Source organism: Gasterosteus aculeatus, chromosome 21 (genome assembly GCF_964276395.1).
Source record: "Gasterosteus aculeatus chromosome 21, fGasAcu3.hap1.1, whole genome shotgun sequence".
Classification (NCBI taxonomy): Eukaryota; Metazoa; Chordata; class Actinopteri; order Perciformes; family Gasterosteidae; genus Gasterosteus; species Gasterosteus aculeatus.
In genome coordinates this window covers 14,925,261-14,939,306 of record NC_135708.1, presented here as the reverse complement: position 1 = coordinate 14,939,306, position 14,046 = coordinate 14,925,261, and the positions used below count along the sequence as shown (strand labels likewise).

General features: G+C 44.7%; 1 protein-coding gene across 2 annotated transcripts in view; it reads right to left on the bottom strand.

Moving 5' to 3' along the window:
- myripb (myosin VIIA and Rab interacting protein b) overlaps nt 1–13,499 on the bottom strand; it is a 73,385-nt gene extending 59,886 nt beyond the window's left edge. For both annotated transcript variants that reach the window (XM_078096565.1, XM_078096566.1), the window contains exons 1-2: nt 13,238–13,499; nt 8,342–8,538 (exon numbers count right to left, since the gene is read on the bottom strand). In XM_078096565.1, coding sequence (XP_077952691.1) covers nt 8,342–8,451 — 110 coding nt within the window. In that variant the 5' untranslated portion in view covers nt 8,452–8,538; nt 13,238–13,499. The remainder of the gene's footprint in view (nt 1–8,341; nt 8,539–13,237) is intronic.
- Nucleotides 13,500–14,046: the final 547 nt, after the last annotated feature.

The following is a 14,046-nucleotide window of genomic DNA, read 5'->3' as shown; positions in this document are numbered from 1 at the left end:
TTCCCGGGCACTTCCGGCTTACTTTCTGTTTCTGCCAAGAACTTCCGGCGCAGGCTGAGTAGTGGTGTAAAAATGGCTTTGGAATGGCAACATTCGACCGAAAATCTGGTTAAAAATGGTGTTTTGACCATTCCGCATCCAAGTAAGGTAACATCATGGGCAGACAACATGTCGATATGGCCCAGCATCACAACATCCAAGATCTTTTCTTATTTTATTGATTCCATGGCGGTGGATGGGAATGCAATTAATAACCTGAAAAGCTCAGAGGCGTTTCAGTACCTCCATTCCGACAAAGTAGGCTGTGTACTTTTACACGATATGGGCATATAAAGGCCGATGTTCAACCAATCCAGTCCGTTAACAATTCAGCGCGTAACGCCTGGGTTTTGGTTACCAAGACGGGAGATGTGGAGACTGCAGGCTGTACCTGTAGCCATGCAGCCGCCGTGCTTTGGAAGGTACGTTAGCCCATCTTATGCTTGTATTAAGATGTTTGTATGTATCCGTGTGTTAATATATAACAGAACACAAAGAGTAATAAAAAGAAAAAGTAATCCCCTCCAGCCTGCCTGCACTAAAAGCATGCTTTAACCCTTCAAAGTCGACTGACGAGCGTCAAAGTGCGCACCCCTGACATATCTATTAATAGCTACGGAATGGATAAAGGTATTAACTTACTTTTTTTTCTATGAAAAAGCTGACATTCGTCTGCGTAGTAATTAGTAGACTGTGTTGACTTCCGCGAATGATAGGCCTTCCGTATTTGAGTGCAAATCTATAGCATTTTACCGCAAAACAGAGAAATGTTTTTATGGTCGAAACATTCTCCTTCCGACCAAACCAACCGTGAACAGCACAATATGTCCCGGAGCCGTGTCGGCGTGTAACACCATCCATAGTTTACTTTTTCTGCACGCTAACCAAAGACCGTAAAAGACGCTAACTCGCTAACCGGAAGTGCTTTGCAGACACAACCGGAAGTCGTTGGCAGAGTGAAAGGCCAATGGCGGCCCGCTTATTTCACTCAGGAAACTTGTCTATAGAGATTGAGTGAGCTATGTTTGGTTGCAGTGGAGGAAAGTGTGACGAAAGCTTAAACACTTGAAAAAAAGTATTTCTTTGAACAATTAACATCAGCCAATAAACATGTCTAATCCATGATGTGATATTAACTCATAACAGATATTGACAGATGGGTAACTAGCCAATCACATTATGCCATAAAGGCCCCCTTTACCGCACTACGTTTTATTAGTGTTGATGTAGATTATTTGGACAACTTTAGATTGTCATCATTGGGGGGGTTTTTAATGGAAGAAGTCTTCATTCATGCCTGGTTTGTGTGTTATTTGGAGTTTGTTGCTGGTGGACTTTAATGGTTGTCATTGACCGCTTCAATGATTACAATGTTACATAAACATTCAATGAATTTGAATGTTTATGGAACAAATAAGTCTTTAAATTCAAATTTCTGTATATTTGGAATTATGGTACTCAACTTTTAAGGGATTTTTTACTTTAATTAGAGGGCGGGAAAGTGGTCAGTGAAGTTTCCAACAATAACGCTTTACTAAAGACATCTTTAATTTGGATAAACTGGAGGTAGCAGTGATCTGCAATGTCCTCTGTATTTACACTCATTGTGGTCCAAAGTCATGAGAAGTTGAAGGGAGAGTTGTTTAATTTCATGGGGACTATTTCAGCTTGGCTCAAAGAAAACTGGAGTTAATGCAGAATAGCAGCTGGTGCAATGAAATGTTATATTTACCCTCTTGTATTATCAAATTATTTCAACTAATATTTACTATCAGCGTCATCTCAAGAGAAAACCTTTTAAACTGTTTTATGAAGTGTTTTACAGGACGCCAATTCAAATAAGGATAGTTAAACACCCGAGGAGCTAAAAATTAACAGAAGAAAAAGAAGAAAAGGGATAGTAAAAGAGGAATAAAACGATACATAAAATCCCATTTAAGTAGAGGAACCATTAAGAAAAAGCCGTACCAGCATTAAAAGTGGGGACGATGAAAATCCTACATAAAAGCAGAACTGTGTCATAAAAGTGTTTTAAAAGAGGATTTAAGTAAAGTCCATAATCCTTTTGAGTGTGAGAAAAAAGAAGAAAATCAAGGGGCTTTGCTGTAATTGGGAGTGCTTTATACAGCAGTATTAGGCTTTAACATATAAAAAGAGGGGAGGCCTTACACACCAGAGCCACATGAGCACGTCAGCGTCGCAAGACCAGCACCTCAACCTGAACACACACCGTGCAAAAACACGCAGTGCTGCCATGGCAACGTTAGACTGACATTCGGACCCTGAACACCGTATCAGAGTGTGTCCTCTAATGTTCACAGTGTGACTGATGGAACACGGGAACAGTCCAGAGGGACATATTGATCAAGCTCTGCCAATTTCCTCTAACAGAGACAGTAAGATCCGAACGGCAAACACGGCTCCGTCATGGAGGATCTGATGGAGACGCATCACCTCTGCAGCCAGCGAGCCTCAGCTGACCAGTAGCTTTCTCCATGAGGCGTCACAGGGAATGAAGCCCTTTCTGGCTAATTGGTCCACAAACTGGGGCATGCTTGTAAGCCACGTCGGGAAGGGCAACGCCACTTAATCTGCATAAATCTGCAGCACAATGAAATATTTCAAACGGTAAGCTAATTTAACTGAAAAGGTCAATTGTTTATTCTTTCTTTGCATAATCTATGAACATTCTCAAATTGGCAGCTAGAGATGAAATGCATACAATCATAAATAAAGTGCTACGTCATGGAACATTATTAGCGGTTTAGAGACGTATTATCTCTAAAAGGTCACAAAACGAAGATATTCAGTTGACAAGGATATTTGACAGCGAAATTGTATTCCCAATTCCGGAGCGGGAAGCTGAGAATGTTTGCTTGAAATGACCAAATCTTTCACATAATTCTCTCTGTTAGCCGAGTAATCATTTATGCGTTCTACCAACAACCCGTGAACAACCCGATTATTATTAAATGTTAACTGCACTTTGATTCAAGATACAGAATGCTGCTACATGTAATACCATCCATTTCCCCCTTTTTCAGCACCACCATCATTCAGTGACAGACGGCAGATTCAAATGCTTTGAGGGGATGATGACAGAAATCCCACCCGGGAGGAAGACAACTGGAACAGAGATGGAAGAGCACCTGAATACGGAAAAGGCTTCACACAGCGACTTGCTCATACAAAAGGAAACAGGGGATTTGCTTTGTAATTATCTACACAAAGGCCAGGTCGGGCATCACTCTTCCAACACCGCCATCCATCCCACCACAACATGGCTTCTGCTAATGAGGATCTTCACGGGTGGAGAGAAACCGAAGAGGGGGTTTAAGCAGAGGACATCTGAATGATAAATGAACAGGTAGAAGTAGAACAGATGGAAACTAAAAATACACAGGAGGGGTCGTAAACTATCGATTTGATCCTCCTGTTGCAACCAACTATTTTCCTCTGATTCAAAGCAGCTTTTGACGTTTGGCCTGCAGCGGAGGTAATCGCCGCAGGCCGAGACAAAGGCAAACGTCAATAGCTCCGGGGACATCGCTCCGAGTCCGTCTCAGACCGTCTGCAGATAACTCCCATCACGCATTAATGCGGAGGAAGACCAGGCCGGGCAGTTCGCAGAGGCCGAAATGCAACTCGCACACAGATGGAGACATTGTAAGGGTGTAGACAGGCAAGGTTATTGGGGAGGAATCAACTCAGTCAGCTGGAAACGAGCCACGCATGAACTATGAAAGCGACAAGGCGCCAAGGTGGATTCTTTTTCAGTATCTCATCAGCCGATCCTGTGGGCTCAGCAGCTGCAGAGGACGGAGGCGCTTCGGCTGCTGATTCGTCACACTCGGGGGAAATCAGAACCTCCCTCCATCAGGCGCCGCCAACCACTGAGCGTTTAGCTCGCCCAGCGCCGACGCAAAACTCAACTCCCCGGAGAGGGATTTCTAGAGCCCAACTTCTTATGGCGGTCAGGTGCAACTCGACCAGGCATCCATATGAATACGACCGTCTAGCGCGGCTGTACGGACTCCAAACAAACACGTGGCGTGCAAGAGTGCTATCCAAATCAATTTAATTTGATACCTGCATATATTAATCCTTCTTTATCTTCAACTGTATCTGGAATTTGATTAACGTTTAAAGAAATATTTTAAAAAATTGAAAAAACTGACTACATTGAACTATATTTTTGGAATTCTGGTGTAGACAGCAGATATCGATGCAAATCATCTTTTTTTCTAGGCGTTGCTCATCTTTTACAGTGCGCTTACCAGTTTCCAACACGAGGCTGGATTGTGAGCTGCGACCTGTGTGTGTGTGTGTGTGTGTGTGTGTGTGTGTGTGTGTGTGTGTGAGAGAGAACACAGTATGCGTGAGCATGCCCATGTATAATTGCTGTGGTCAGAGGGGGTATATTTCTGTCTGCTAATTAAGTTTAATTATATTTAACATCATCGACTGAGGGCCGTATTAAAGACTAATTAGAAATAACAGAGTCTGTGACAGAAGTACAGATCACCCCAACAGCCCTGAACACATGAAAGCAAATGAAAGCAGAACCAAGCTCACCAGAAACTCCGTTTCCATATGCTTTCAAACCCTCCTTGCGTAACAGCAAAGGGAATTTGGCAGACCATGACATCACAAAGATAATACACCTGCCAATGTGGCAACAGAAGAAAAAAAAAAGTAAAAAGGATTCATCTTTCCTGCTCACTCTGCACGCAAACACACACACACACACACACACATCAAAAACAATCCACATCAACATGACTCAGACCAATAACGTTACACAGCTAATCCCAACCAAGCGGGAACCGCGGCCAGAGAACACTACTGCCACAACAACACGCAGACTGAAATGAACTATTTCCAGACCGGCTTTCCTGGCGACATGAAAACTAATTTGTGCTGCGGATGGAAGGAGGAGAGACGATTAGCCACATAAAGCCGTGCGATTGTTAAGACTCTCCTTTGTGTGCAGTTACTCATTACAGCCTCGCAGCCTTTGGGCCGTTTCATGTGAAACGAGGTCACATGTTAACATACGATCCAACGCTGGATTATTACACAGAATAAACACCTGAGAGAATCAAGGAATAATACATGTCTGTTGAACACAAAGGAGCTATTCAACCACCCGCAAAGCTGCGTTGGACTAGTTACACGATTTCAGGATTTCCAAACTTCAGGTCAATAGTTCACGAGTCTGAGAAACCGCTTTATTACAGAAGCAGGGGGCCAAACCGATAAACAGGCTGTTACATAGATTGTTCAATATTCTACAGTGGTTTACTTATCGTATTTGGGGAAAGGGGCATTCAATAAATCCCAACCAATCCTTTGAAAGGAAAATCATCTCGGGCATAAAAGTCGATGTCAGACAGTGAATCTGTCCACATTTAGGGCACTTTTTGAAAAATAATAATAACAACGTCCTAGACAGAAAAATCCTCTGACTGCTTTAACTGTTTGCGTTGCCTTAGAAACCATTTTTTTAAAAGGCCGACTGTGCAGACGCCGGAGCTTGTGTGCATTTATGTCATCTCCAGACAGACAACAAAGACGATGAGTACGGGAGAGAGAAGAGGTCGGCTCCCGCCCCGACAGGCTGACATCCTCTGCCACCTCGTCTCCTAATCCCCCCGTCCCCCAGCGGGACTCCTGTACCTGCCTGCCTGTCACATTCACTGGAGCCAAAACACACTTCAGTTGACATAAAGAAATAGAAAGAAAGAAGCTTTTGGATGCGAGAGGCATGTTAAACAGAACCGTACCGATTCGAAATTTGTACCCTTATGGTTGAATGCACTTATTGTAAGTCGCTTTGGATAAAAGCGTCAGCTAAATGACATGTAATGTAATGTAATTTAATGAAATAACTATAAAGCAGCTACAGATGCTTTGCCCATAAATGCCTGTGGTTACTGCCCACTTGTGCCAACAAAACAGCACAATTTAAAACACAAAACAGCACAATTTCGCTGACTAATTAAAACTGCTGATAGCAGCTTCTGATAAAGGGCTGCGTTCTTCAGCCAGGAATAACTGGGCACAAAGAAAGAGAGAAAACAATGGAGACAATCGACCTACAAACTCTGAAAGATTAGACTTATCCAAAGACCACTCTACAGGAAGGATGCACTTGCCATAGCTGCAACTGAAACTGGCCTGTCCATACGAGAACTCGCCAGACACACGTTGTCAAGTGGATCCTTCAGTAACACCAAGAGCAAATCACCCGGCAGGGTCACCCGAAGCTGGAGCTCTAGCCATTTTCTCCCCACTCACACAGAGTGGACGGCCATTTTCTCCCGTTTCCAAGTCTGACCTCCCTCGGCGGTGCTTGCACTCTGTAAGTAGGCTCACGTCTGCGCTCGCCCGAGTCTCCCGTCGCTCCATAACGAGCCTTTCCAGGCTGTATGGCCACTGAGACGGCCGAGGCCAGAGGTGGAGCTGCTTGCTCTCTCTAATTGGCAGACTCACACGCTCACGCTTTTAGCAGCAGAGCAACCAACATGCACCGAAGCTACTTGCAAGATTTCATTTTGGAGCACAAAACTAAAAAGAATTCAAAAGAATTTGAACTATTCAAGGCTCAGGAATAAAGACGTCACAATGAACTTGTTGAGATGCGTTGTGGTTTATGTACGCGTGAGGCCTAAAACATTTCAACTTTTTCATAAAACACTGACAGCGAGGATGGTAGACTTTGAAACCTAAATTGATATGATTTACTACACCTGAGGTCATTGAAGTCCGTGGTCCTATTCACAGCTGACATTTTGACTTAATGTAGATGAAGTACTAATAATAATAATATCGACAATTGTTCTGCTTGAAGCGTCTCAGTAATAAACAGTTTGACAGTCCTCATTCAATGTATTCATAAGACCTGTGCTTTTCCTAGAATGACAAATAGGTGAAATTATTAATCGATGTGAAATTAGTAAATATGTAACAGTTCCGCCCTGACCAGTAAAGTATTCTACCAGGAAGATATCAGTCAAGCTTATTTGAAAATAGAAGCCAATGAATGATTTATGTCTAACCTTAAAGAAAACAAAGAAATCTCAATTCAAGCCCACATTTAAACTTTACTGCAAAGGTCGCCCTGGTCTAGGCTTTAAGCTGTGTGCATGACTTTATTTACATATTTATTACAGTTCAGTATTCATGAGACAGACAGTAATATCAGTTAAGTGTTTCTATGTTTTCTAATATTCAGCATGGGAGAAAATTAAAATGGCGCATTTAAACTGCCAGCCGAGGCTTATAAACTATCCCATGAATCCGTCAACGGGGTAATTTACAAGTCTGCAGGGCTGACTTCATTCAGGGAAGAAAAACAACATGCGAAAGACCCACAGTGCAACACTCTGCTGTACAGAGGGGTTCGTATGCCTATTCATGTACACTAAAGGTTTTACATTTCATGGGAAAGCTGCTGAATGTTCCAAAAAACCCTAAAAAAACAAACACACGGCTTTGGTTCTTAAAATGGGGCAAACAAACAAAGTCGCTCGGAGCCACGTGACAGTTTCCAGCCAATCAGAGAGGATGGTGTTTACAGTATTTTGTAATATTGTTACAATTGTAGTTTTGCCCAGGTGAAATATTAAGGGAAAAACTTTTACTTGGATTAAAGTCTTTTACGTGTCTGTTATGATAAACATTTTAGGGGCATACATAATTATTAATAAATTACAAGACAGCAGGGAGTAAAAACAGTGAATGCACAAATCAAAACAAGCATCTGCATGTGAGGTGGCAAAGCAGATTCAGCTGCGACCTCGCATCCAATAATACTTTGCAAACGTTTGCTTTTAAACCATTTCGTAACAATGCAATAATCCATGCGACTGCTTTCTGGTTTGTGAGGGAACTATTCTCCTCAGAGCACAGCCAAGATGTTTAGTGCTCTGTGTAAAGCAGCCTGATCACTTGAGAAATCCAGGCAAAGACATCAAATCTCCAGAAAGGAAATAGCTGACGCTGGAGCCTGGAAGCGAGTCAAAGGAGCATATTTGTGTAAATCGAAGGGTACAACCACACTTAAAACGCAGCAGTAGACATATTTGGAATTGTGTTGCTCCACTCAAACGTCTCCCTTTAGTTCTGGTGAAACTACACAAAGAAGACACGCTGATCTCACCACACATTTGATGGCCCGAACAAAAAATGTTCTCCCCTCCTTATCAGATCCACTCCAATCAGCCTGTAGCCTCTTTGTCGCCTTCGATGTGTAAGAACACCACGAGAGGCGCGCCGACAGGGGAGAAACCGCTCTCACCTCAGCCTCTCCTCTTCCTTCTTTCGCAGCTTCATGTCCCGCTGGACGACCTTCAAGACGTGCTCCGCCTCGTCGTCCGTCAGGCCCGACAGGTCCAGCTTCCGGCCCATCGTCCCTGGCCTTCGCCGCGCCGAGCTGCTGGTCCAAGAGAGGAGGACGAGGACGCTGCGGCTCTGGGGGCCGAGGCTGAGACGACCCTGAGGGAAGAGCGAGAGATGGGGGAATGTCACCGTGGGTCTTCTTTTGTGGAACCAACACACTCCTTTCAGTGAGATTTTATTTTTTGCACGCAGCACACAAAGCAGACAGGTGTAACAACGACGTGTGTGTGTGTGTCGACAAACACAAAGAGGGCTTTCACGAGATAACAGAGGTTGGGTTTTTTTTGTGCATTCCTTGGCTGCAGGGTCCATGCTGCCTGGTGTGTGGTACAGTTTGTGTGCGTTAGGTAAACATACTGCACTTACACTAAAAACTCAATGACGAGTGTGTTTACGCAGCACACTTTGCTAAATGATCTTAGACTTGTGGCACCGCTCAAGTAAGGTTTTAAAGTTAGGGACCCGAGGGAAGTTAATCACTGCGCTACACTGAAAGCCAGATCGACGTTTGTTATTTGTGAGCTCGAGGTGAAGTGAAGGAGCGAAGGGAGGGTGACGGAGAGGCCGGCCCATAAAACAGAGGCAGGAGGAGAGAGAGAGGAGCAGAGAGACGCATGCGGAGATGGAAAGAAAGGAGGAGGTCCATTAACTGCAGCGTCTAAACAAGATGGGAAGGCACTGGCAGCGTAGGAGGCAATGATGACTCAGAAGGCCAGACAATTATGTACGTTCTATAATTGGGCTTCATCGACAGAGTGTCTCGCCTCATGCACAGCGTGTCACTCATTCCTCCAGTTCGCCTCCAGCGGACTGTCAAAGAAATACATTTCAAAAGGAGAAAGTGAAATTGATGTGATGATCCTGCTCACGTGGGCTGAAGTGGTCTCGTTTCATCGCTCACTGATTAGGAACTTGTTGCTGCCAGACCTTCGAGTAAAATAAATCATTTGCATTTTGATTAAAAAAGCTTTAGGTATATCAAAGGGAATATTGTTTTGTTTTTTACTTAACTTAAGTAAAAATAAGTGTTGTCCATCTCGCCCCGAGAAAACCCAGGCAGTGGGACATAATCAGATACACACTACAAAATGTGACAACGTGTAGGCTCATGTGTCAATACGAACAAGACAAATATCATCAAATCACATCCATCAACGCTCCCGTTTGGGTTTGTTGCTGATGTAAACACACACGTTTCAAATGACACGGATGAGAAATTTAAAACATTTTTCAAGTCCACTTGTTTGTTGTCAAATCTATCTGGAACCCACCACAATATGTCAGTTAAACTACAAAGAGTACAATTTCAGAAAAATACAGAAACATCATGAGATTAGTTCAATGCAGAGCTTCACCTCTTGCAAAGAACCCTCTCCCACAACTCCTCGGCCGTTTACCAGTTCGATCCAGAAATTCAAACTAACAGGTGGAAAATCAACCGAGCGGCTCTGTATCAAACAGGAACACCATCAGCGACAGGATGGTGTAACATATCTGACTGCCACGGTGTGGTTTTATTTCCCGTCTTATTTTGTAGTTCTCTGCTTCTTGTCTCCCTGGGTAACTGCACTTCCTGCCTGGTCCTGTCATCGTCTGTGATTGTCTGATCGTTTCCACCTGTGTCCAATCACCTGCACCTCCCTAGTGTATTTAAGCTGTGTGTCTCTCGTGTCGCTTGTCGTGTCATTGTCTATCGTTGTGGATGTGCCGAGTTCCCCCCTGCCTTTTTCCCCCCTGGTACTTGTATGCGTTTTTGCCCCTTGGCCTTTTGTTTGTTGTCTTTTGACTATTAAAGTCTTCTTTTGTTACTTGACGTCTGCGTTTGAGTCATGCCTCCCCACGCATCCCTGACACTGACTCCAGTTACCGGTTCTGACCTATTGGGGAGATTAATGCACCATTACTGTAAGGCCATTATTATGTAGCCACAGGGGAAGGTAATTATTCAGGCCTTCTTTTTATAGAGTGGTGTCAAGGACGGGGATGGAGCATCAGTTATGTTTGAGTGTCTGCCCATCAAGCTTCAGTGACGCACACGCTTGGCGGCACCCACCGTACACACAATTAATCCATTTTCACTTGCGACAACTCGCAAGCCAGACGGGCACAATCTCACACATCGAGTCAATGCTTCTCCTACTGAGAGAAGCGTCCCCACTCCGCGGCAGTGAGCTACCCGTCCGTCCGACGGTGGAAAAGAGAGTGGGCTGTTCCAACAGACGAAGCCTCCTCAGGTGACAGCGATCGGAGAGGTTTGTGGGCCACGGAAGTTCAGACTGACACCCAAGAAGGGTCATGCTGATGAATCTCTACACAGAAACGAAGAGGACAGTTCATTTAGTCCAAAAGGACACGCCGCGTGCATCAAATCGACCACTTCACACTGATCCTAGATCATTTGAATTGCACTCTAACGTGTATAAAAACGCTGCACCGTGCTGCAGAGCACTCGGCTCCGCTGGCGTCTGGTCAGCAGAGGATGGGCGAGCTGAGGACGAGGCCCTGTCGGACCAGTAAAAGGGCAGGTGCAGCCGAGCGCTAAATTAACTGCTTGTTTTTTAGACACTCTCCATTGAATCAGCGTTTCGTCACAGCCAGAAGGAGGAGGATAGAAAACGACTTCACCGAAAGGACTATTAAGACGGAAGGTGAATACAGGGGACTGATATTTACAGCTACTCAAAGTCTTATTCACTTAAGTGTGTAAAATGCATTCATGGGGAAATGTGTGCTGGAGATTGTCTGACACTGCGCTGAAATCTGGGAATAACTGTTACTCCTTTTTAAACCCAAGCTCAGTTTTTGTGTACGATAGCCTTTCTTTTTTTTCTCTCTCTGGTCATTTGTCTTCCTAAATCCACCTGACAGCAGAAAATAAGGGGTTTTTGTAACCCGGGGATACGGCCAGTATCCGTCAGGATGACATCAAGAGGAGTCTCTGTAGGGAAAAGACAAGCAATGCGAATAGTGGGAAATGTCATTGTGGTCGTTGCCTCCGGTGCAAAGCGGGCCGGTCAGCACTTCTTACTTTAATGTTAATGTAATGTTAACATCAAAGGGAAGAGTAATTGGAAAAGCTTAATGCTTAAATGAAAAGTCGCATAATCTGCAGAAGATTGGCCCATGTTGTCTTTATAAAACAACCCCAGCATGAAACACAATGGATGGTACAGGCATCGCTTCTTTTTTCATATGTTGTAAACCACTGAGGCAAGCTGGAGACAAAACCGAGGAAAAAAGTTGAATCAGTGATCTATATGTCAAGCGTGGATGTTAAAACTTGGTTTATACAAACTTTAGAGATGCAGAAAGTAGATCAAACTACATAGAGAAGTTTTGAAAGGCAATTTGTATTATGTGGATTTTAAATACCGAAATCAAAATCACAAAACATATCAGAGTTGGCAGCAACTTTTTCATGGGAAAGCATCCAGTACTCATCACAAATGATATAATGGTGTTGTTGATATTTTGGCAACGGGCCTTTTTTCACAGACATTTTGACGGGTTGAAAAAGCACACGTTTAAATGAATAAATCAGTAATGGCTGAATTATTCAGTGTCTTCCTGGTATTTAAGCACGCTGTCATATTGTAGATTATCAGTTACACACCAAACCACTTTGTTTTTTTTCCCGAGCCAACACGGTGCATATGAAGTCTGCCACATTAAATGAAACCAACTCGTGCCAACATTTGTTTTTACTTGATTAGTGCAGACACACTCCTCCTCTGGTGCACGCACGTCTGACAGTGGGAACATTGGGGAAGAGTCCTTGATCATTTGTCAGTGTTCGACATCTACCTGCTGTGTCGCATCCATCACTAGCTGGCCAATTACCACCCAATGCAGAGCAAGGGAGGACGCTGGCCATGCTGAGAAGGCTGCAGCTGATGTGTGAAGACACACACACACACTCTCTCACACACATCGTGACCCCGAAGCGTTAACAATCTAAACAGATACTAATCGAATCTTCCTCTGAGTCACTGTGCATGTGACAAAGTGATGAGAAGCTGCACAAACTCTGAGAATGGGTTGTAATTCTGAATGACGGAGTCTGAAAAGCAGGCTCATTCATCCCGTACGCGGGTGAATTCACTCCTGGCGTCTCCTGAAAGAGCTTCTCGAGACAACACAGTGTTATTGTCAACAAGTGGCAGCGTTGGGAACTAAACAAAACAACAGACTAAATAAACTGCGTCTGAGACAGAGTTCAACTATCTTGCACGCCCCCTCAGAGGTGCTGCCAAGGAAGGATTTTCAGCTTGCATTCCTTTGGGTTTTAAAGGCTCTCCTTCCCTGCAGCCACGGCTCGGGGGCAAAACATGGCACTCGTAACAGATCCTTCTAACCAAACACGTGTCCCCGTTGGAAAAGATGAGTCACACTTTGCACCTGCTGAATCGGCTTTTTAGTTTTCTTCTCTCTTAAGCAAACCTGTACCTGATCATGTGCACCTCGCACCTCGGGGCATCATTCGGTGGTGCCACGCTGCATGGTAACATCTGGCTGTTATATATAGATAGATGTGTCTGCACAGTGAATCGGGGCAGCTTGCAGCAAACGGCACTGAAAGGGTCGATTTTCCCAGAAACGTGCGTTTACGTATCCAGGTGCAGACGTGCAACAGTGCCTCTAACAACACACATGCATGCGATGAAGCCAGCATGCCACCGAGGCGCGTGTTTCAACCATCCCTTTCCTGCTCACTAAAACCAGGCTAACGTCCACCTGTATGGGCGTGCATATATATATATATATTCGCAGTGAGTTGATGTGGAGAATCACTTACACAGGATCAGCGGGTGCCGGGTGACCGCCAGCTACGGTCTCTCTCTTTCACGTTATCCCAGATAATGGCCAAAACAAAAAGACGCGGAGGGATGCGCCCCTGCGAGTGTAAACTTCCGCGACACCTGCTTTTCTCCCGGATGATTCGGGCTCGCCTGCCGCCTTGCTACTCGGCTTATTACCCCCCCCCCCCTCACACACACCCACACACCATCACCCCTTCCTCCCCTCCGAAGCAGCAGACGCAGGCACAGCTGAATGGGCGATCACGAGGTTTGTATTACGCGGAGGAAGGAGGGAAGGAGGGAGGGCGCACGGCGAGCGAGGTGACGGATTGTCACCCAAACCTTGAGTCTTCCTGCTTTCGCGCTGACGCCGCGGTGAAGGGACCGAGACGGGAAGCTGCAGGTTGTAAATCCGAGATGTTTGCGTATCCCGTCACGCATGGATGATCTGGTATCTAAGAGAGAAGAAAAACACTGCAGGCACCTGGGCATCCTGTGCTTCCAATTTGGCACTGTTGCTCCTCGAGGAGGAGGAGGAGGAAGGGGAGGAGGGGAGGAGGGGGTGGGGGGCGCTGTGATGGCTGGCTCCATTCATAAAGTCAGTCATCGGATGCACAACAACTAATTAAAGGTTGTTGGGGTTTTTTTAACCTATGAAAGAAATGATCGAAAACGGAAATTCCAAATATAGATCTGCAGATGTGCTAATTCCTTCCAGTTATTTATGAAAAACAAACGTGGTCTCCCCATCACATTACCATTATTGTGTTTTTGCAGATGCACAAACTTAATTTTTCCCGGAGTT